This window comes from Haliotis rubra, unplaced genomic scaffold (assembly GCF_003918875.1).
Source record: "Haliotis rubra isolate DU_JTF1 unplaced genomic scaffold, ASM391887v1 Scf1, whole genome shotgun sequence".
Taxonomy (NCBI): Eukaryota; Metazoa; Mollusca; class Gastropoda; order Lepetellida; family Haliotidae; genus Haliotis; species Haliotis rubra.
In genome coordinates this window covers 8,733,340-8,756,064 of record NW_025764891.1, presented here as the reverse complement: position 1 = coordinate 8,756,064, position 22,725 = coordinate 8,733,340, and the positions used below count along the sequence as shown (strand labels likewise).

Below are 22,725 nucleotides of genomic sequence, written 5' to 3'. Positions count from 1 at the left end.
CCTGCTTGCAACACTGAGAATGGAACAAATGCCTCATTCAAGACACACCATACAGGGCATTTGTGAGGCATGTTATGGGCCTGTTATTTATTGCTGTTAATGGATATTTGAACCGCAGCATTACCTGTTACGACTGAACACCAAATATTGCATGTTTCAATATACTTTGTTAAGTTGTTCCTTGATCTTGTGCGGATATTTATTGATTTTACAATTTTGTTCTGTCTGTACTGATTTCTGGGTTAAAACTCTGCATTTCAAATAGGGAATCAACACGTAACATATACATACATTACATTCCTCCGTGCTGAATGAACAATTTAGTGACTACAAATCCTTAATGTACTGATAATGGTGGCATCAGTCACAGAGACTGACTGACTGACTGAGTTTGGTTTTACGCCGCTTTTAGCAATATTCCAGCAACATCATGGCGGGGGACACCAGAAATGGGCTTCACACATTGTACCCATGTGGGGATTTGAACCCGGGTCTGCGGCGTGACGAGCCAACGCTTTAACCACTAGGCTACCCTACCACCCCAATCACAGAGAGGGCAATGGGGTAGCTTAGTTGTTACAGCGTTAGCTTTACATGCATAAGGCTCAGGTTTGATTCCCAACATCGGTACAATCCGTAAATCCAATTTCTGGTGTCCCCAAGTCATATCGCATGAATATTGTGTTAAGTGGCATAAAACTATTTTGACTACCTATAAGTGAGAAAAGAGTGGTCTCCCTTGTCTTTCCGGACATGCTACTGGTATACAAATGCCTCTACTCTCACCCTGGTTACTTCATTTTTACATACGCACCTTGGAAACATTGAATGTTTCAGTTTGATGTTCCACGTCAGGAGCAATGCTTATACATTATATATTTTACTTGGCCTTTATTCCGTGTTATGTATAACGTGGGGTGTCATCCATCCATAGGAGCTAGTGAGTGAGTGAGTGAGTGAGAGAGTTTAGTTTCACGCAGCAATATTCCAGCTACATGGCGGTGGTCTGTAAATAATCGAAGTCTGGAGCAGACAATCAGTGATCAACAGCATGAGCATCGATCTACACAACTGGGAACTGTTGACATGTGTCAACCAAGTCAGCTAGTCTGACCACCCGATCCCGTTAGTCGCCTCTTATGACAAGCATGGGTTACTGAAGATCAATATTCTAACCCGGATCTTCACGGGTCGTGTCATCCATGGACCCCAAGACATGTTTTATGGCGAGGGATGACTGTACACACTGCCTTGTCTCCACAGGAATAGAGCATGTACTTTGGTTAAAAGTATATGAACATTGATAAAGGTACTTGAAACTGATGGAGTTCATCTGCACAACATGCTTATGTGATGGATATGATCATATCGTAATACCTACAGACACTGTTTCTATTTTGGAAAAGTGATGTTAAATATTTCTCTTTTAGTAAATCAAATCTCATTTCCAATTCTTCATATCAAGATATATCTAATTTTCTGAGACAATGAATCTTTAATAACGATTTTCTAATTTTTCAACAACAGAGCAAGAGCTCTTATTCAGTCCTTATGTAGTCTGTCTCCCTGGGTCTGAGAGAATAAATTAAAAACAAACCCAGCTCAGGTTTTTAATGACCAGGTAAGTCTGGATTGCCTCATTGCAGATATTGTTCAGAGGTCCATTTGGATTCTACTTGAACTAAAATGTATGGGAGCACTCAAATAACATGATGTCAATCTATCACTGAAATGATGCTGTTACACCAAGATTGATTGGCTAAATTATAAAACATTGGGTGTTATATCAAATGAGCAGGGAATAACATGTCAGCAATGAAAACTGAGTTCTTTGATTTGTAACATGAAAGCATTGAAATCTTGTTGTGTGATGTCATGAAATGTCAGGGTAACCCTGAGTAAAGGAACTGAAAAATGGAATCATGTCTATCAATATGCAGTTAAACTGGCATGCTGTAATATATAAATCTTGGTGTTTACTTATGCATCAACATCCTGACCAGGGCCCACAGGCACAAAGCTATCTTAGCATTATGACAATCTTAAGCCTGTGAGTGAGTGAGTGAGAGTGAGAGTGAGAGTGAGTGAGTGAGTGAGTGAGTGAGTGAGTGAGTGAGTGAGTGAGTGAGTGAGTGAGTGAGTGAGTGAGTGAGTGAGTGAGTGAGTGAGTGAGTGAGATAGATCGGCTACTGAAATGGGCTACTGACATCTAGGGTCTGTCATTAAGACAGAAAGTACAAGTTTACAAATCTACAGGGGCGGGGTGGGCGAGCCAGGTACCAGACTAGTGATCCAGCGTGGTTGAGGTGTCGGAGTCGAGCCCACCTGTGACTGGGTGTAAAGCCTTGTGAGACAACTTTGTGTGCAGACTCTTTCAGTGTTGTCACAACCCCTAGTGTACATTACACAACCCTGTGCACTTAAAAGAACCCACGAATCCATTGGTATATGACCAGATGGTGCCCACATGAATGCATGCAAACACCTAGTTGCAGGTACAGCAATGTGCAGTGAACTTGGACAAAGTACTGTGACTATGTGTCCCAGTCCACCCAGCTGTGAATGGGTACCTCGTTAGGATGAGAAAGCCACAATAACTTGGTGCTCCTAGTGGCTGCAGGAGTTGTATACGCCCCCAGGGAGTTGAGATTGATAATATGATGTGCCGTTGAGATCAACATCCAATGATAGAGGGAAAAAAATACCAGCGCCTTGAGCATGCACTAGTTGCGTGGATATGTGCGCTTATATAAGTATCCTATAATAATACAAGTAATGACAACCAACCTTAACCACCAATCCCATCCTTGGCCTGACACCGTCCATGTCTGTGTCCCAGCAGAAACAACACCACTACCTGATCCTCTCAACAGAACTCCCAAGCTTTCTTTACTCCACCCCACCTTGCCCCTCATAACCTATCTGATCCTCCCAACAGATCTCCCAAGCTTTCTTTACTCCACCCCACCTTGCCCCTCATAACCTATCTGATCCTCCCAACAGATCTCCCAAGCTTTTTTTTCTTTTTACTCCACCCCACCTTGCCCCTCATAACCTATCTGATCCTCTCAACAGAACTCCCAAGCTTTTACTTTTACTCCACCCCACCTTGCCCCTCATAACCTATCTGATCCTCCCAACAGATCTCCCAAGCTTTTTACTCCACCCCACCTTGCCCCTCATAACCTATCTGATCCTCCCAACAGATCTCCCAAGCTTTCTTTTTACTCCACCCCACCTTGCCCCTCATAACCTATCTGATCCTCCCAACAGAACTCCCAAGCTTTCTTTTACTCCACCCCACCTTGCCCCCTCATAACCTATCTGATCCTCCCAACAGATCTCCCAAGCTTTCTTTACTCCACCCCACCTTGCCCCTCATAACCTATCTGATCCTCCCAACAGATCTCCCAAGCTTTTTTACTCCACCCCACCTTGCCCCATCATAACCTATCTGATCCTCTCAACAGATCTCCCAAGCTTTCTTACTCCACCCCACCTTGCCCCTCATAACCTATCTGATCCTCCCAACAGATCTCCCAAGCTTTCTTTACTCCACCCCACCTTGCCCCTCATAACCTATCTGATCCTCCCAACAGATCTCCCAAGCTTTCTTTACTCCACCCCACCTTGCCCCTCATAACCTATCTGATCCTCCCAACAGATCTCCCAAGCTTTCTTTACTCCACCCCACCTTGCCCCTCATAACCTATCTGATCCTCATTACACTGAAGAACTTACACATAATCAAGTGATAATGGAAAGAAAGCCACTTCAAAAGCATAGTTCTTCACATGATAGTTCTAGGCACAGAAATAATGTTGAAGCTCTGGCTCCTTTTAATCCCCAGACCTTAAAGAGTTTAACAATATTACTTTCACAGAAAACTACACTTTTTATGTGATTTCATTATAATAAACACATGCATGACCAATTTTCCTGAATGGATACAGTTGCGTCTGAGTATTTATCCACCAAAGAAAGGTACCATATTTCCTCTAATAAGCACCGGGACTGTAACAAACGCTGGAGGTACAGCAGCGGTTTAAGATATAATTAATTACACCCAGTAAGCCTAATAAGTGCCGGGTCTGGAAGTTCGTTGAAAAAATAAGCACCTGGGTGCTTATTAGAGGAAATACGGTATGCCACAAATCAACTGTCATTACTGTTTAGGAGTTGTTGTCCAGCTTTATAACGACAGGGCAAACATTCACATCTCAAATAACCGTAGTCAAAGATTTGAATAAACTAAATATAACACAGCAAAAAGCCTCTTCAGCAATCTAATTTCTTTAAAATCTAAATGTCAAAACAAATGGGTGTACAAAAACTTGCCAAAATATAGAACGAAACATAATATATTTTCACAATGAAAAATCATGAAAAGGTCAAAATACAACACGTGATTGAGTGATATGGTTTTACGCTGCTTTTAGCACTATTCCAGCAATATCATGAAATGGGCTTCACAATGTGGGGAATCGAACCCGGTGTAGCAGGCCATTTCTTCCCAGGTCTAAAACTTTCCCCAGGGAGAATCTGACTTAGGCCAAACTTTCCCCGGGGAGGTTTTGTCCTAGGATATTCTTACCCCAGGGAAAGTTTGGGCTAGGCTAAAGTCCCCCCCCTAGGCCAAACTTTCCCCCCTGTTTAAACTAGGATATTTTGTTCTGTTTTCTATGAAAAGTGGGGAGATTCTGGCCTAGCTAGGCTACTTCTTCCCCACCCTTGCTCTTATATCAAAAGGGGGAGATTCTGGCCTAGCTAGGCTACTTCTTCCCCACCCTTGCTCTTATATCAAAAGGGGGAGATTCTGGCCTAGCTAGGTACTTCTTCCCCACCCTTGCTCTTATATCAAAGGCCTAGGTACATTCTGGCCTAGCAAGGCTACTTCCATTTTTGCCTCTGACTTGCCCTTGTTATATCAAAAGGGAGATTCTGGCTAGCTTAGGCATACTTCTTCCCCACCCTTGCTCTTATATCAAAAGGGGGAGATTCTGGCCTAGCTAGGCTACTTCTTCCCCACCCTTGCTCTTATATCAAAAGGGGGAGATTCATGCCTAGCTGGGCTGTCCACCATAAGATGTAAACATTCAATCGCACATTTGATGGGTAAATAACATGTAATATACACAGGTTGCTTGCTCTCTTATCATGCTGTTTATTATCTAATATTTGTTGTATTTATGTATAAATGTAATGGAACATTATTCAAGTAAGCTTGTTTACTAATCCATAATCACTTTGGGTGAATGAAATATGATTCAGATATCCATGGGCCAAGTATACACCTTATCAAACCTTGTCTTTTGAATATAGAATAAGGCAATATAGTGGAATGATAGATGATACAGCTTTTGATATAGATATTGTGTTGGGTTGTTGTTGTTGTGTTGATGTTTACATCTGCTTCCAACTGTTAAGTTGATGTCGCCGGCATGGATGCCATATTTAAAGCCATGAGTGAGGGAATAAAATTTTGAATGGATATGGACATCCAAGTAAAAACTGGGTATTTAGTTAAAGTTTTGAATATAGTAACGATTTTGACAGAAGCCAATTTTGAATAAGTGGGGATAAGTAAATTATTGAAAAATAAAAATAAGTAAATGATAATATAAAACAATAGTAATGATATATAAAACAATAGTAATGATATAATATCTTTGCTTTTATGCTTGCTTTTCTTTTTAATCTCACCTTATAGAAGGGTATTGAAATGAAATGGGAACCATGTACATGTTATATATGAAGATGAAGATGACCTGTAAATTGTTAATGGAACTTAACATCAACATGAATATCTTATCAATGTGTTCACATGAATAGCTATGTCTTGTTTTTGTTTCTGACTTTTTCAAGACGAACATAAACATGAAAACAAAGTTGGGGAAGAAATAACCTAGCTAGGCCAGAATCTCCCCCTTTTGATATAAGAACAAGGATGGGAAACAAGTAGCCTTTAAAGTTGATTCAAGGCTGGGAAAAGTTTGGCCTAGGACAAATTTTCCCCGGGAAGATTAAGCCTGGGGAGAAAGAGAGAGAGTTTGGCCGACGAGTGAATACTTTTACCACTACGCTATCCAACAATCTTTGGTGAAAGACAGTGACTTGAAAAATCACAATGATCCCACTTTGTTTCTTTCTTTAAAATATCACTGACAACTTTGTTAACTGACATAACGGAACATGCTTACCCTTTTCACCTGCTGCAACCTTTTTTCACTGATCCATTCATGAAATGTTCCCCTACTATTTAACCGTTATGCCATATGCTGTGAGACATACCATTACAGCAGTTTTTTATCCGGATGAGACATATCTCTACAGCAGGGTTAGATCCAGGTGAGACATACCAATACAGCAGGGTTAGATCCAGATGAGACATACCTACACAGCAGGGTCAGATCCAACTGAGATATACCTACACAACAAGGTAAGATCCAGGTGTGACATACCTATACAGCAGGGTTAGATCCAGGTGAGACATACCTATACAACAAGGTCAGATCCAGGTGTGACATACCTATACAGCAGTGTCAGATCCAAGTGAGATATACCTATACAGCAAGGTAAGATCCAGGTGAGACATACCTATACAACAAGGTCAGATCCAGGTGTGACATACCTATACAGCAGTGTCAGATCCAAGTGAGATATACCTATACAGCAAGGTAAGATCCAGGTGTGACATACCATTACAGCAGGATGAGATCCAGGTGAGATATACCTATACAACAAGGTAAGATCCAGGTGAGATATACCTATACAACAAGGTAAGATCCAGGTGTGACATACCATTACAGCAGCATGAGATCCAGGTGAGATATACCTATACAACAAGGTAAGATCCAGGTTAGATATACCATTACAGCAGGATGAGATCCAGGTGAGATATACCTATACAACAAGGTAAGATCCAGGTGTGACATACCATTACAGCAGGGATGAGATCCAGGTGAGACATACCATTACAGCAGGTGAGATCCAGGTGAGACATACCTATACAACAAGGTCAGATCCAGGTGAGACATGCCTATATAGCAGGGTAACATCCAAGTGAGACATACCATTACAGCAGGATGAGATCCAGGTGAGACATACCATTACAGCAGGGTTAGATAGAGGTGAGACATATCTCTACAGCAAGGTCAGATCCAAGTGAGATATACCTACACAATAAGGTCAGATCTAGGTGAGATCCAGGTGAGACTTCCCTATACAACAAGGTCAGATCCAGGTGAGACATACCTATACAACAAGGTCAAATCTAGGTGAGACATACCTATACAACAAGGTCAAATCTAGGTGAGATATACCTATACAGCAGGGTCAGATCCAGATGAGACATACCAGTACAGCAGATATAATCCAGGTGAGACTTACCTATACAACAAGGTCAAATCCAGGTGTCAATTTCACACGAACTCTGAGCATCTGCCATCTCCTGTGTATACTAAAGACAGTTCAGCCAACAACTAGGCCTATGACTTTATGATATTCCTGATGGCCCAACGGTACAAAGTTGAATGACACCTATGAATGTTAAATAAGAAAGGTAATATATCTGTGAGCGTTACGGTCTTTAACACTGTTTTATCCTGTGTCTCAACACCTCCTTAAAAGTGTCTACAAGCTGTCAAGTCAGTTGACATTTACTTCTGTACAAATAGTTTCAAAGAAAATATAATCTAAACCTTCAAAGACAATAAAAAGAAAGTTATGACAAGTAATTTATCAAAATGTCAAGGTGAACATGTTTAAAACTGGTTGCTACACATGTTAGTCTACAAACATAAAGGAGTCGAGATTGGTTTCTAAAGAATTCGTATTTTGAAATGATCCCCAAAATATATATTTTAAGGTTGTCAATATTTATTTTCACAAAATTATAAAACCACAATAATTCGGATTGTATGAAGGAACCGGATATCTTAAATAATTGTTGCATGTTTCTAGTGCTGGTGGGTTCATAAACACTTTTTCACACATTGTGACAGATCAGTTATCCTTGGCAATGCATCATGGTTCTCATAAACGCTACTTCACAAGCTATTGTGCTATGCAATGTGGCATGTGAATGTCTTCATTGCTATGTTGCACCTAAGTTGGGTTACGATGACTAAAGAATAGAACATTCCACAGAAATCTTACCCTTGGTTTATCAGCACTGAACAAAATGAAGATCTCACAGTTTTATGTTAAAACATATAAACGTCAGCTAAAGCAATTTCAATACTTTATTAAAAACAGTAAATTTCTAGCTTGAAAAGTTAGGGACTTCCAAAAACAATAAGCACTGCAGCTCATAGAAATATCAACATAGGCCAAAATATGAGAGAGAGAGAGAGAGAGAGAGAGAGAGAGAGAGAGAGAGAGAGAGAGAGAGAGAGAGAGAGAGAGAGAGAGAGAGAGAGAGAGAGAGAGAGAGAGAGAGAGAGAGAGAGAGAGAGAGAGAGAGAGAGAGAGAGAGAGAGAGAGAGAGAGAGAGAGAATCCCTTTGAGAGAGAGAGAGAGAGAGAGAGAGAGAGAGAGAGAGAGAGAGTGAGAGACTAGTCCAGGTGAGTTAATCAAACCAATCCCTTTTGATTGTTGATTAATAGATTATATTCTGATCAGCTTAGGTACATTTAAGTGAATGTGGAGATTAACATTTTTTAGGTATACTACTCAAATACAACTTAAGGATCACCTCAATCCATCTTATTACTATAGCTAACTATCATGGCATAGAATAACTTGTTTATATGTTTAATATATAGCACAATTGTGTGATGTTTGTTGTTGAATGTTTACTTGTTGATGAACATTAGGGTCACAACACGTGTTGCATATCGCTCCGATTATTACAACTGAAGGGAGATTTCCCCACATTGGTATTTACCAACAGTAAATTATATCATAGGCCTACAGGCTTGAAACGAACAAATGTTAAACATTACAGGTTTGTTTAAACTGCTCAAGTGCAGGAAGCTTACTACTACATGCACATATATCTACCTGTTGTTAAAGTGATACATATCCAGCCTGTTATGCCGATATGATGCAAAATCATATGACAATTGCATTTTCAATGATATATGATTTATTTCATTTTCAACAATATATAATTTATTTCATTTTCAACAATATATAATTTATTTCATTTTTAACATCATAATTGACTGTTCATGACCATTTTTTACTCTTTATTATTTTATTTTTATGCAAGCAAATCAAAACTTAATTCAGTAACTGTAATTAATTTTGAGCACTCCATCAACACTATCCAATCTAACAAGGCTTTATTATAATTCTTCAAGACTGCTTTTTCCTAGATGAAGCTACAGATGACGTCATCAATGTTATCAAAAGAAATTATTTATCTTACCTTGCAAAACATGCTTTCAGTTTAACCTTCAAGTCTGAATACAAGTATGTAAAGAATGTACAATGTTTAATACAAGTGCTTCAGATACAAGTTCCTCGTTAAATTCCAGACTGAAGAACTATTACATTCTTGTAAACACTTTAACATCCATTACAAACAGATATTGAATAAGGTAGAGGCTTGTCTCAAACACTTGAAACATGAGCCCGTGTCCAATTCTGGACAACCATTCAAATAATCACCCACATGCTCAACAAAAAGTCCATTTCTGTGATGATATTCAGATGAATTCAACAGCATCAAGAATGTCAACACATTTTGTTCTGCTGCCGACATAAACGCAGGACATACATCTGTGAGCATGGACACAAATTGAAAAGAAATATGTAACAGTTACCTACCTGTTCATTGTAAGTGTAATTGTGTTACCTTGTTCAACAACACTGAAATCTCACTCATCCGTCATTGTCTATTTCCCATGGCTTTCTCACAAACACTGTCCTTTCTTAATCAGAGAAGCCTTGTAGCAGTATCCTTGTCAGACAATACAGTAAAAATAGTCTTGGTATGTCATCTGACAGTCACGTTTATTTTGTAGAAAACAATGAGGGTGAAGTAAAGGCGAGTTGACAGATATACTGTCCCTGAATGACAGAACTCTGTGCCGTGTTGTAAATCGACCCACCTCATCGTCACACACAGATACAAGACAGCCTGGCCATTGGCATCTCTTACAGAACAAACGATCTACTTCAACTGCCCATTTCATGACTTGTATACATACTTCCATGTTAATGTGTCAATGTGCTAACGTGTTAATGTGTTTATGACTTAGGAAATCAATGGTATGCTATAAATGCAGAAATTCTTTTAAATTGTCTTTTGTTATAAGAAAAGATTTCTTCAAGCCATAATACATTCATTTTAAGATTAAAATTGATCAAACTTTTTTTGCAGGACACATTATATTTTTTGTTAATTTAATTTCATGTTATTATACATAGATTGTCATTGATTTACATGTAGAATGGGTGTAGGGTTGTATTGCATCAGTGAGTGAGTAAGTGAGTTGGGTTTTACACCGCTTTTAGCAACATTCCAGCAATATCATGGTGCGGGACACCAGAAATGGGCTTCACACATTGTACCCATGTGGGGAATCGAACCCATGCCTTTGTCATGATGAGCGAATGCTTTGACCACTAGGCTACCCCACCGCTTCTTGTATTGCATCAAGTAAAACAAGATGGACATAGGCAGAGAAGGAAACAAAAACACAATTGAACATGTAGATGAGGAGGAGACACACATACAAGGGGACAAAATTAAGTACATCCACAGGTAATGGTATAAACTGATTCATCTAAACTATGATCTTTAGTCAGCACCACACCTGAGACACTGTGCTATGCTTCCATTACTGTCATCATCAAACAAAACTCATTTTCATTTAACAGGTGGGATGTTTTGAGTTCAACAAAACCCTTGAGATGTCCAAGCCTTTAGATTCCTGGCCAACTGCCAATCAAAATCATCATACAAGGTACCCCTGTTGTGTTTGAGTTTAACAAGACCCTCAAGACCTTTAAACCAAGACCAAAACCTGCCCTATTGCCTATCAGAATCATCATACAAGGTACCCCTGTTGTGTTTGAGTTTAACAAGACCCACAAGACCTTTAAACCAAGACCAAAACCTGCCCTATTGCCTATCAGAATCATCATACAAGGTACCCCTGTTGTGTTTGAGTTTAACAAGACCCTCAAGACCTTTAAACCAAGACCAAAACCTGCCCTATTGCCTATCAGAATCATCATACAAGGTACCCCTGTTGTGTTTGAGTTTAACAAGACCCTCAAGACCTTTAAACCAAGACCAAACAAACCCTGCCCTATTGCCCATCAGAAGCATCATATCAGAATCAAGGTACCCCTGTTGTGTTTGAGTTTAACAAGACCCTCAAGACCTTTAAACCAAGACCAAACCTGCCCTATTGCCCATCAGAATCATCATACAAGGTACCCTGTTGTGTTTTGAGTTTAACAAGACCCTCAAGACCTTTAAACCAAGACCAAAACCTGCCCTATTGCCTATCAGAATCATCATACAAGGTACCCCTGTTGTGTTTGAGTTTAACAAGACCCTCAAGACCTTTAAACCAAGACCAAACCTGCCCTATTGCCCATCAGAAGCATCATACAAGGTACCCCTGTTGTGTTTGAGTTTAACAAGACCCTCAAGACCTTTAAACCAAGACCAAAACCTGCCCTATTGCCCATCAGAAGCATCATACAAGGTACCCCTGTTGTGTTTGAGTTTAACAAGACCCTCAAGACCTTTTAAAACCAAGACCAAAACCTGCCCTATTGCCTATCAGAATCATCATACAAGGTACCCCTGTTGTGTTGAGTTTAACAAGACCCTCAAGACCTTTAAACCAAGACCAAAACCTGCCCTATTGCCTATCAGAATCATCATACAAGGTACCCCTGTTGTGTTTGAGTTTAACAAGACCCTCAAGACCTTTAAACCAAGACCAAAACCTGCCCTATTGCCCATCAGAAGCATCATACAAGGTACCCCTGTTGTGTTTGAGTTTAACAAGACCCTCAAGACCTTTAAACCAAGACCAAAACCTGCCCTATTGCCCATCAGAATCATCATACAAGGTACCCCTGTTGTGTTTGAGTTTAACAAGACCCTCAAGACCTTTAAACCAAGACCAAAACCTGCCCTATTGCCCATCAGAATCATCATACCCAACCATGGACCTCCTAGTCATCAGATTTCCCTTGTAATCAAGAACAAAGTCAACATGCAAGTCACCTTTTCCAGCTGCAGGATCAATCTGCATCCCAGTGTCAGACATTTAAAAAATGGAAATAATATCAGTCCTGAACCCCTCTGAAGGTTAGTTCTCACAATGACAGCAAGCACTGCACTGTGAACCAGGTGCACCATTTAACACAAGGACTTTCAGAAGAAACCAAAACAAATAATGTACTTTCTTACTTTTCCAAATTTTAGAGCCAACAATCATGATCCCAATAATAAGAATAAGCTGCCTTGAAAATAGTATTTACTATATTCTACCTTCAAAGCTGTGAATATAACACTTATACACTAGTGAAAACCTGCCTGTGTGGTAATCTCCAGGCCCTTATTCTCGAAACGTCCATAGCCCTAAGAATTCATAACTTTGATCGTAGCCAATGTGTTAAGAATGGGCATAAGAAGTTCGTAGGGCTACGAACGTTTCGAGAATAGCTAGCCAGGTCTGCTCCAGTATTATCGACACAAATCATCCCGTCTTCTACTCTATATATTACCAGTGACTTAAGAGCTCTCTACTATTACAAGTCACATTTAGGCATATCCTGAAGGGTTGTTCAACTGACATATATATGGTTCAAAGTTATAATTCGACCTCACTCAACACTGTGACCTTTCCCTGAAAGTCATTTTAGGGCGTATGGAAAAATGGAAAATTTCCACTCCATGTATCCCATATGCTTGGTTTGAAGTTTGACACCATTAATCTGCTGGTGACAGGTTTGAATTATGGAATTTAACCTTTTTATATCATTTTGGGGATACATTTTGGAACAGATGCTTGAACAAGTTACAAAGGAACTAGCATCTTTACAGAAACTTCCATTGAACAAATAAAGAAGTTGAAATCCATAAATAACCACGTCTTGAATGAAACTAGTTTTAAATATCCATTTATATAACAATGATAAATGTGTTGTATATACTGGTTTCCAGCATATTCCGTATACCTTATAGGTTGTGTTGTTATATCACTGATAACATATCGCTGTAGGTGTATCACTGATCACTGATACAGAACATAGGTGTATCACTGATCACTGATACACTGACACTCTTCCTGACAACAACAGGTGTATTGGTCGATACACCTACACTCTTCCCTGACAACAACAGGGGTATTGGTCGATACACCTACACTCTTCCCTGACAACAACAGGTGTATTGGTCGATACACCTACACTTTTCCCTGACCACCAGATGTGTATTGGTTGTTATACCCCCACTTCCGGTCTCGTTGTCATTGTTTCCTTTGTTAAAAGTGTAGGTGTATTGACCGTACACCTGTCAAAAGTGTAGGTGTATCAATGATGCACTACAGTTTTCACAAATTGTAGTAATTCATTTTCATTGACAAGCTCACCAAAACGGCGGTTGTCTTGATCAGTCGTTAACTTAAAATCTTCCTTATCATCCAGGTCGAAAAATGTAACGCCAACGAACTGTCAATTTGAGAAGAAAATCCTCTGTCCACTCTTCAGAATCCATGGCCGACCAGAGCGTGTGATCTTCCAAATATTTTCTATGCCACATGCGAAGTCAGAGAACGCATGCGCATTGGTCTGTCCATACAAATGTCAATTATCAGTAATATTGCGCGCGATATTTGGGTCTACTTGAAATCATTCTCGCGCCGAACTGGTTTTAAAATCTTGTGAAATCGTGCAAGCCCGTGCAATCGACTGCTTATAGTCTGTTTAGTAGTGAAAACGATACCGATGAATATCACTTAAAAAAATGTAAATCAAATAAAAGTGAAACTGAAGATTGCAAATCCCCATAAATTTACCTTGCCTATTGAACATTTAAATCTCATAATTATATTCAGCTTAGGATAAAAGTTGTTTAACAAATGATCATAGTTTCAAAGCGTACTGTTATTGGTTTGTATTACAAGGGGTATGCATTAAATGAAACAACGAGAACATGCAGGTTTGAGTCGGTTAACGGCTCATTACATTACCGCCGCGTGTATTTGTTTCACTGTTCCAACTACTGCACTTACCCCTTAAAATTGTAATACAAACCAATATTGATTTGAAACTATGATCATTTGTTAAACAAATTTTATTCTAAGTTGAATATAATTCTGAGATGTTCATTTAACAAGGTTAAATTATGAGATTAGCAATCTTAATTTCATTTTATTTGATTACTTTTTTTGTTTAAAGTGAAATTGATCGATGCGTTTTTCACTGCAAACAGACTATAGACGCTGGACATATGAGGGTCTTAACCAGTGGGCTAAAAATAAATGAAACAGATGGAAAACAAATACATTTTTTGTCATTCTTAGAATATAAAGTGTTATAGTAAACTCATAACTCGACCAGAGTGAGGGATAAGTCAGATGTACCTACACTTCCTCGATTGTATTCGCTCAATACCCCTACTGTTTGAGTGGCAGGTGGTCTCCCTCTGGCGCTCGGAGGCCACCACGACTCAAACAGTAGTACTTGAGCCGACACAAACGGCTGCAAGTGTGGGTACATCTGACTTTACTTTTCCCTGACCACCAGATGTGTATTGGTTGATACATCTACACTTTCCCTGACCACCAGATGTGTATTGGTCGATACACCTACACTTTTCCCTGACCACCAGATGTGTATTGGTCGATACACCTACACTCTTCCCTGACAACAACAGGTGTATTGGTCGATACATCAACACTTTTCCTGACAGCAACAGGTGTACTGGTCAATACACCTACACTTTTCCCCTAATATAACAGGTGTATTGGTCAATACACCTACACTTTTCCCTGACAACAGGTGTATTGGTCAATACACCTACACTTTTAACAGAAGAAACCATGGAGTGAGTGAGTGAGTTGGGTTTTATGCCACTTTTAGAAATATTCCAGCAATAACATGGTAGGAGGGGAGGAAACCATGGAAACAAGATAAGAAGTAGGACATAACAATCTGCAGCACAGATGGGGATGTCCTAACACCGTAGTTCCGACCCCGTGACAATGTGGACTGTGCATGATCATTGAGCTCATGCTCTCAATCACTATTATGTCTGGTTAGTTTTGATGATCTCCAGATGCCACGATATAGCTGAAATATTGTTGACCATGGCATTATAAAACATTCACTCACCACTCGTTCATTCACTTAACCATGGTCACAGATTAAAGTAACCTTGTTGGAAATACGGTTTCAGATAGAAAGAGTGAGTGAGTACCATTTTACGCCACTTTTAGAAATATTCCAGCAATATCACCTCGGGAACACCAGTAATGGGCTTCACACATTATACCCATGTCAGATAGAAAGAAGTTTATCATGATCAGCAAACTCAAACAGTAACCACGAACAAATGGTCAGTGAGAAGAATTGTGATATGGATCAGAACAGAAGAGACTACCCTATGTAAGATGACATCTTTCTGTGCTCACCGACCATGTCATGCCTTAACTATGAAATGTCCTTCAGTAGATCATATGTCAACTGTCATGAATTATGCATGTTTCGGGGCAATAAATGTCCTATGGAGGAATTAATCTTACATATAAATCAGATTAAGAGTGTTTTACAACCTACATCTGTAAGCTGTCACTTTTCGGAAGAATATTACTATACATGTACTTGGTTAAACAAGGTCACAAGTAGGTTGATGAAGACTTGTAAAAATCTGGAACATTACATATTTTCCCAAAAATGTAAATATATACTTGACAAAATAAGTTAGGTATATTGGTATTTTTATGATTGATTTTTTATCAGTGTGTCAATAAATAAATAGATCATTATTCATAATTTCAAAATTTACATATATCCCTTACTATTTTTGTCCAGTATATTTCATAACCCAATTCTCTAAGGGCCCTGATGGTGATGGGTTGCAAGTCATTCAGTAAAATTTTGGGCCTTCAGTCACTTGTAATCATTTTTAGCTTAGTCATCAAAAAATGCTTTCTGTATCCTATTTATTTAGTAAAGATGTTGCAAACTGGAATCTAAAGGTGCAGTCATTTCTATGGAAATGTGGTTCGTCAGTCTGTCTGTAGGGAAACATGGGCACAGTGTATTTATTACTGTATGTCTCTTTTGCAATTACCAAACAAAGGGTTTGTTATGTTATTAGAAGTACAAGAGACTTTCCTTATAGCCAAAGTTTTGGTTATAATGGTGTGCATACTCTGCTGGGTAATGCCTACTGAACTAGCGATAAATCTAAGTCATTCTTCGGTTAGTAATAGCCAAATTGTGGATTCTAGGGATCATTTCTGTTTTTACTGACTTCACTGACCTTTAAATGCTTTTTCAATGCACATTCCGTATGTCCAATTTCCAAAAGTCACAGACTCCTGGTAATTCTACTGACTCATTCACTGTGGAACAATTTGCTTAGTTGACTTAAGTGTTCCAGGATATTCCTGCCGAAAGACAACACCACTACACAATTCCCTCCACATGAACTTATCCACCTGTTACATTTCACTTGAATCTTATGATTGTCACTCACAAGATGTTTCATGCTAAACAGTATAGGTCATTAGAACCCTCTTAATAATAATAATATGTGTACTTATACTGCGCCTTACACATCTTCATACACAAGGTGTATGTACAAAGCATTACAAAACATTATTAACCCAGTCAAAGGGTCAGTGTGCACTATTACCGACGCTGCCTGTGGGGTGCTAGAAGGTAAACAGCCATTTGGTCATTCCATCCCACCGGGTACCCATTCACTGCTGGGTTTGCCCTTGGCTACAGTGAGCAGTGGATTACATGAATACAAATGGTAAACTATGGGGTTTGTATGCAAGGCACAAATGAAAGTGTCATTCTTTCTTCAAACCATTTGAGAAACAGCAAATTCAATGAACTAATTCATGAACATTGGGTTTGAAAAGCTGAAAAGAAAAATATTGCTCTTAAACTGATAGTATGTTCCCCATTATAATTAAAGTGTGTCTGAAACAAATCTAATGATTTTTATGACATTGTTTAAACTCTATTCATGCTATCTCTGAAATGTGAAAGAAGGGAGACAACTCACCACTCTGAAGGGTCCACTGAAGATGATGAAGAAGACGAGGCCAAACCCTGCCATGATGAGTGGAGGCAGGAAGCTGAGCAGCCACCCAAGGGCCATCCCCCATACAGGCAGGTGTTCTGTCCCTTGGGGAACTCTCACTGTCTCCTCAGACAGAACAGAGAGACCGATGGTGATCTGTAAATAAAAATAAAGATAAATGAAACTCTTACTATCAGATGAGGAACAAAATTACAAAAAAATAACTTTCACTTTAGTCCGTTTGGCTTCTTTTGAGACCAATGAATTGCTCACTAACACAAAATCTAATGCATACACCAAAATCAAACTTTGCACAGTCACATGAGGGAGGGAGGACCACTTGTTGGTAGAACAGCCAGGTAATCAACAAGCGGGCACAGTGAAATTTCAATTTCACACGTACAACTCACACATGTATTAGATTTTGTGTCAGTGAGCAATTCATCAGTCTCAAATGAAGTCAAACGGACTGAAAACATTTTCAGTTCAGAAGAATGATGATATTTTTTATGGATATACAACTTTTTTATTCTGTGAAAGGCAACATTTCGACATAGATTCTAATATCGTTGTTAAGCATGTGACAGAATAAAGAAGTTGTATATCCATAAAATTGTCATTATTCTTCATCAACTCAACTTCTAAAATACCCGTCTCATTTCATCAAATTAGCATCAGATGAACAACGGTTTCATTTAAATAGCAAGGTTCATACAATTGGGACTTGAAGAGATATACCATATTTACTCTAATAAGTGCACTGACCTCCAGTAAAACACAAGTGGTCATCTCTAATAAGCACCATGTCTCTAAAAAACACCAGGCATGTTATATTATACTTGATACTACTAAATATTAACTGTTTTATTAGTGATTATAGCCAATATGCATCACTGTAGTTAGAACATTGACAGATAGAATTTCAGTCCCCACCAGGCATCTATTGCCCACCCAGTTTGGAAACTTGTTCAAAGAATAGATGCTGAGGCATTCATTGGAGGAACTATGGTAGCCCAGCCTGGTCACAGAGCATGGCGAGTGAGTCACACTTTACTACCCATTTACAGATACTTGCTATGCTCTCCTTTGTTTTACTCAGAATGACAATAGCATCTACAGACAATAATACTCTTTAGACTTATAACATACCTACATTTGTGTCAACATCATGATTATTCGATTAAATAATTTAAATAATGTTATGTAAAATATAAATCAAGTGAGTAAATACACCAAGCACCTGACATTAGCAATGTACAATACTGTAAACGATATATATTTCACAAGAGGTTTTATTTTTCAACAAGCATAAAACATTTTAGCCGAAAACTTTATACACCAGCTTAATAAACCTTTCATTCATTCAGTCTATCCATCTGGCGCCCTGAGTTGTTACCATAACACATCACGCTTTGAAGACAGAAATCAACGGAATCTTAAAATGTATCCCAGTCTTAAGGGAAGGCTTGTTTGAATATTTTATGTCTGCTTCAGTCATTTTGCCTGCTGTAAGTACAGTAAATTTTCAAGTTCAGTGCCTGTTGTAAGTATAATAAATGTAAAGGTTCAATGCCTCTTGTAAGTATAATACATTTAAAGGTTCAATGCCTCTTGTAAAGTATAATTCAATGCCTCTTGTAAGTATTATAAATTTTTAAGGTTCCCTGTTCTAAGTTTAAAGGTTCAATGCCTCTTGTAAGTATTATAAATTTAAAGGTTCAATGCCTCTTGTAAGTATAATAAATCAATTCTTGTAAGTATAGGTTCAATGCCTCTTGTAAGTATAATAAATTTAAAGGTTCAATGCCTCTTGTAAGTATTATAAATTTTTAAGGTTCAATGCCTGTTCTAAGTATAACAAATTTAAAGGTTCAATGCCTCTTGTAAGTATAATAAATTTTTAAGGTTCAATGCCTGTTGTAAGTATAATAAGTCATGGTAGAATATATTCAATAGTGTCTATCCTCATCTATGAATCATGCTCACCACAAGGAATAAGGGTGTGCCAAGTTTCCACATCCACCTCATACACGGGCTCTCCGCACTGCCAGTCATGTCTGATATACGCGTTGCAAATCTCCGAACTCCATACAGCCACATGGTAACAACTATCTCCAACAGGCATATACATGGGATGGCCACTTTGTATACATATTTGTCCAGTAACTGAACTACATACAAGCCAGCCTAAAACAGAAAAAACAACATTTTTATGTCTTGATGTAATAAACTTAATAATAAACATACTTTCTATATCAAAATCTGATTTATGAACATCTATAAGTCTCCAGAGCTTATCGCTAATCACTGACTCAAGTGAGATAAATCGATTATTCAATCAATCACTCCATCATATGCCTTAACAGGGCATATGATGCACAATCAGCCAATCAAACACTGTATCCCCATTAGCAGGGCAGTTATTTGTTTTACGTCATGGGGACATCTGAGTTTCACAAAGCGATCGTACCGCTAAGGTGATCGTAACTCCCATACTTTAACAAAGACTTACGACAGTCGTAGTGCTATGATCGCTTTGTGAAGCGGGCCCCTGGACCATAGTGTCCCTGCAAATCAATCATATAATAGGTTCAAACAGCATCTTCCTGCCAATCACCTGTGTGGCCATTGTGAGGCTGATGGAGAACAGGATGATGAAGATAATGAAGAGACAGATGATGCGTTTGACATGAGTGTCGAGATGCAGCTTCCAGACAACCTCAGCGTGGATGGTGTGGAGGAGGATGGCCTGGGTGCTGACCCCCGTGATGAAGAGTGTAAAGTAGAAGATGACGGACCACAAGGGGGGAAACGACAGTGATGAACTTACTGCCGGGAAGATGACAAACCCAAAGTCAATGTCTGAAACATATATATATATATTACTTCTCAATTAGTCCCCATCAGTTTAATTACCTGTCTTACAGAATTATACTTGTAAAAAGTAGGGAAAGGAAACTTAAATATTGATCACTTTCTAAAGAAATGAGTGACTAAATGAATATGTTTATTTTCCCTATTACCGGTATCTTATTATTTTGTGTGTTACACATGCCAAACTGTTTGAGTTAATTTCTTTGAGGAATTAGTAGTATTTGTTGGAGTCAGTGAGAGAGAACAGTCAAAATATGAACGTAGCTGTAAATTTGAAAGTAGAGGTTACTAGATGTATACTGTCTGGCAAAAGAAAGCATACACTTAAAAAACTGGATTTGACCCCAAAATTACAAACATTATCAAACTGAAAACAGTCACCAAAATAATGCAAACTTAAGGTCGAAACTATGATATAAGTAACAGATACATCTCAATTGAGTAACCATTTCTTGTTCATTTCATTCTTAACCTTTATTAAACATGGGTGTACACAAGACACGTATCTTATGGATAACTTCTTTTTATTCTTTATACAACATTTCAGAGCTAATTCTTACTCCTTCATACAAAAAGTTGTTATCCATAAAAAACGTGTCATGTATTCATGTTCATCCAACATGGAAATGCCTTTCAAGAACTTTAAACATGGGTGTATATTTCTTTTTTATGGCAGTTTATACATTAATTTTACTGTTGCATATAACATGTGAACTGTGATAGATGAAGATGTGATTGTTTACTTGTGAGTGTGAGGTTGCTGATGAGGTGATTTGATGACAGACTGTAGACACCCAGCATTGAGAACATGCAGCAACCACCTATTGTTGTCGTGGCGATACTTGCAAACGTCACACACAAGCAGTTTCTGAAGAAAAAAGAATGAAAAAAAACTGAAAAATAATTCACTTAAGACATAACTTAATCTTGTCGAGGTCCTTATACTAAATGATATGTGCAAAACATTTCTGAAAAATGTTTTTACAAAATATTACAAGCTAGGCAGTTATGTGAAGCCGTGAAAAGTTAAAGGGAGACAACTTTTGAGGCCTTAGATAGAATTCAATCAGTGGATGTGCTAAAAAATGTTGAAAGTGAAGTGAAACACATTCTGATTATTGATGTTGTAACAAAGTGTGTACAATAAAGTGTACAAGTCAGTGATAAAAACACTTAAACTATTCTGATATCGACCATCTAAAAGTCTACCAGACTATCATCCATAGCCATTGGCATTGTGTGTTCACCCACCTGAAACAATGGCTGCCGAGATGTGCGTATCCCGATAAGGTGATGATACAGCCTGTACCACAGCCTAGTGTGGTCAGTACAAGGCGACACCCATCTGCCCACACCTTCAGTATACATGTGGAGAGAAATGAGACTCGTTTAAATCACCATACAGAAAATCAACACAACAATATCTTCTCTTCTCAAATCTTTATCGAATAATCAGAATTTAGTTTTTAACACATCAACTAAAAATCGTCACTCCTGGTAAATTAAAATTACTACTGGCAAACAAGGTTAAGTTGAGCACCGATCTGACAATTGACCCGTATTAGCATGTATAAGTGCCACCCACTGGCGCTTGCCATTGTTAGCGAAGGGGCCCCAGGTTGTCCGCGATCAACTGCTGTGGGTGAAGCGCGTGGCCTGTCTCAGCAAACACCGAGTTCGACAGTGGCAACTACGAGTGGAATCAATTTCATCGTCATGCAATGCACGTGCACTAGCCTACATCTGCTCTACCTTTCACAAACCAAATGGGCCTCTACAAACCTCCTCAGTGACTAATTAATCCTAATTGTCCCAGTAGCAAATCAGTTACCACCTTACTGACGAGGCCTAATTGATCTTAATTGGTCACACCAGTTGTCCCAGTTTTGGCAGTGAGATACAACACCTGCATGGTCCAGTGCACAACAGACTGCCAAAAATGGGAAATCACCGTGTGTACTCATTGCTCAGCACCACCTACTTCTCGTAAACGCGTTCTATGCGCCGGTCCAATTAATCCTTGTTTGCCAGTAACTAGAAAACTATAAATGAATTAAACAAAAAATATTCTTCTGTATACGTACATATACCTTAAGCCTGACAACTTACACTTTCAACAAAAATGATGCATACAACTTTATGGATGACAACTTCTTGACTTGATAACAATGTAAGAATCTACATCGAAATGTCGCTCTGTGCAATAAACAAGAAGTTGTCATCCATAAAGATATATGTTTCATTTTTGAATCAACAACTTCTAGAATGCCGATCAAACAATTACTGAACACATTCAGCTGACATATGTAGATTTATATCAATAAAAGTATGTTATTGTTTTTCCTAACTTTACGTGAATGTTTTTAAAGGTTTCATTTTCTTAAACTGAAATATATTGTAACACTGTATACTAAGGGTGCATTTAATGGAATAATATACAACTAAGCATTAAAACCTCTTCCTTGGTCCTGCTACTAGTGAAATACATGATGCCTCTACAAAGCAATAACAGTAGCTAATAGTTATATAAGTTAATAGAAATTTGGAAAAGTTTAATGCCAACTTTGAAATTTCTAATGACATTTGCTTAAGACTTGCAACCCTTTGAGGAT

At 38.6% G+C, this 22,725-nt stretch overlaps 1 protein-coding gene across 1 annotated transcript in view; it reads right to left on the bottom strand.

The window, feature by feature from the left end:
* LOC124281013 overlaps positions 1-22,725 on the bottom strand; it is a 186,596-nt gene that overhangs the window by 58,470 nt on the left and 105,401 nt on the right. Inside the window, exons 8-12 of the mRNA XM_046717053.1 lie at positions 21,365-21,468; positions 20,857-20,981; positions 19,857-20,101; positions 19,226-19,426; positions 17,222-17,395 (exon numbers count right to left, since the gene is read on the bottom strand). Of these exons, the coding sequence (XP_046573009.1) occupies positions 17,222-17,395; positions 19,226-19,426; positions 19,857-20,101; positions 20,857-20,981; positions 21,365-21,468 (849 nt within the window). The remainder of the gene's footprint in view (positions 1-17,221; positions 17,396-19,225; positions 19,427-19,856; positions 20,102-20,856; positions 20,982-21,364; positions 21,469-22,725) is intronic.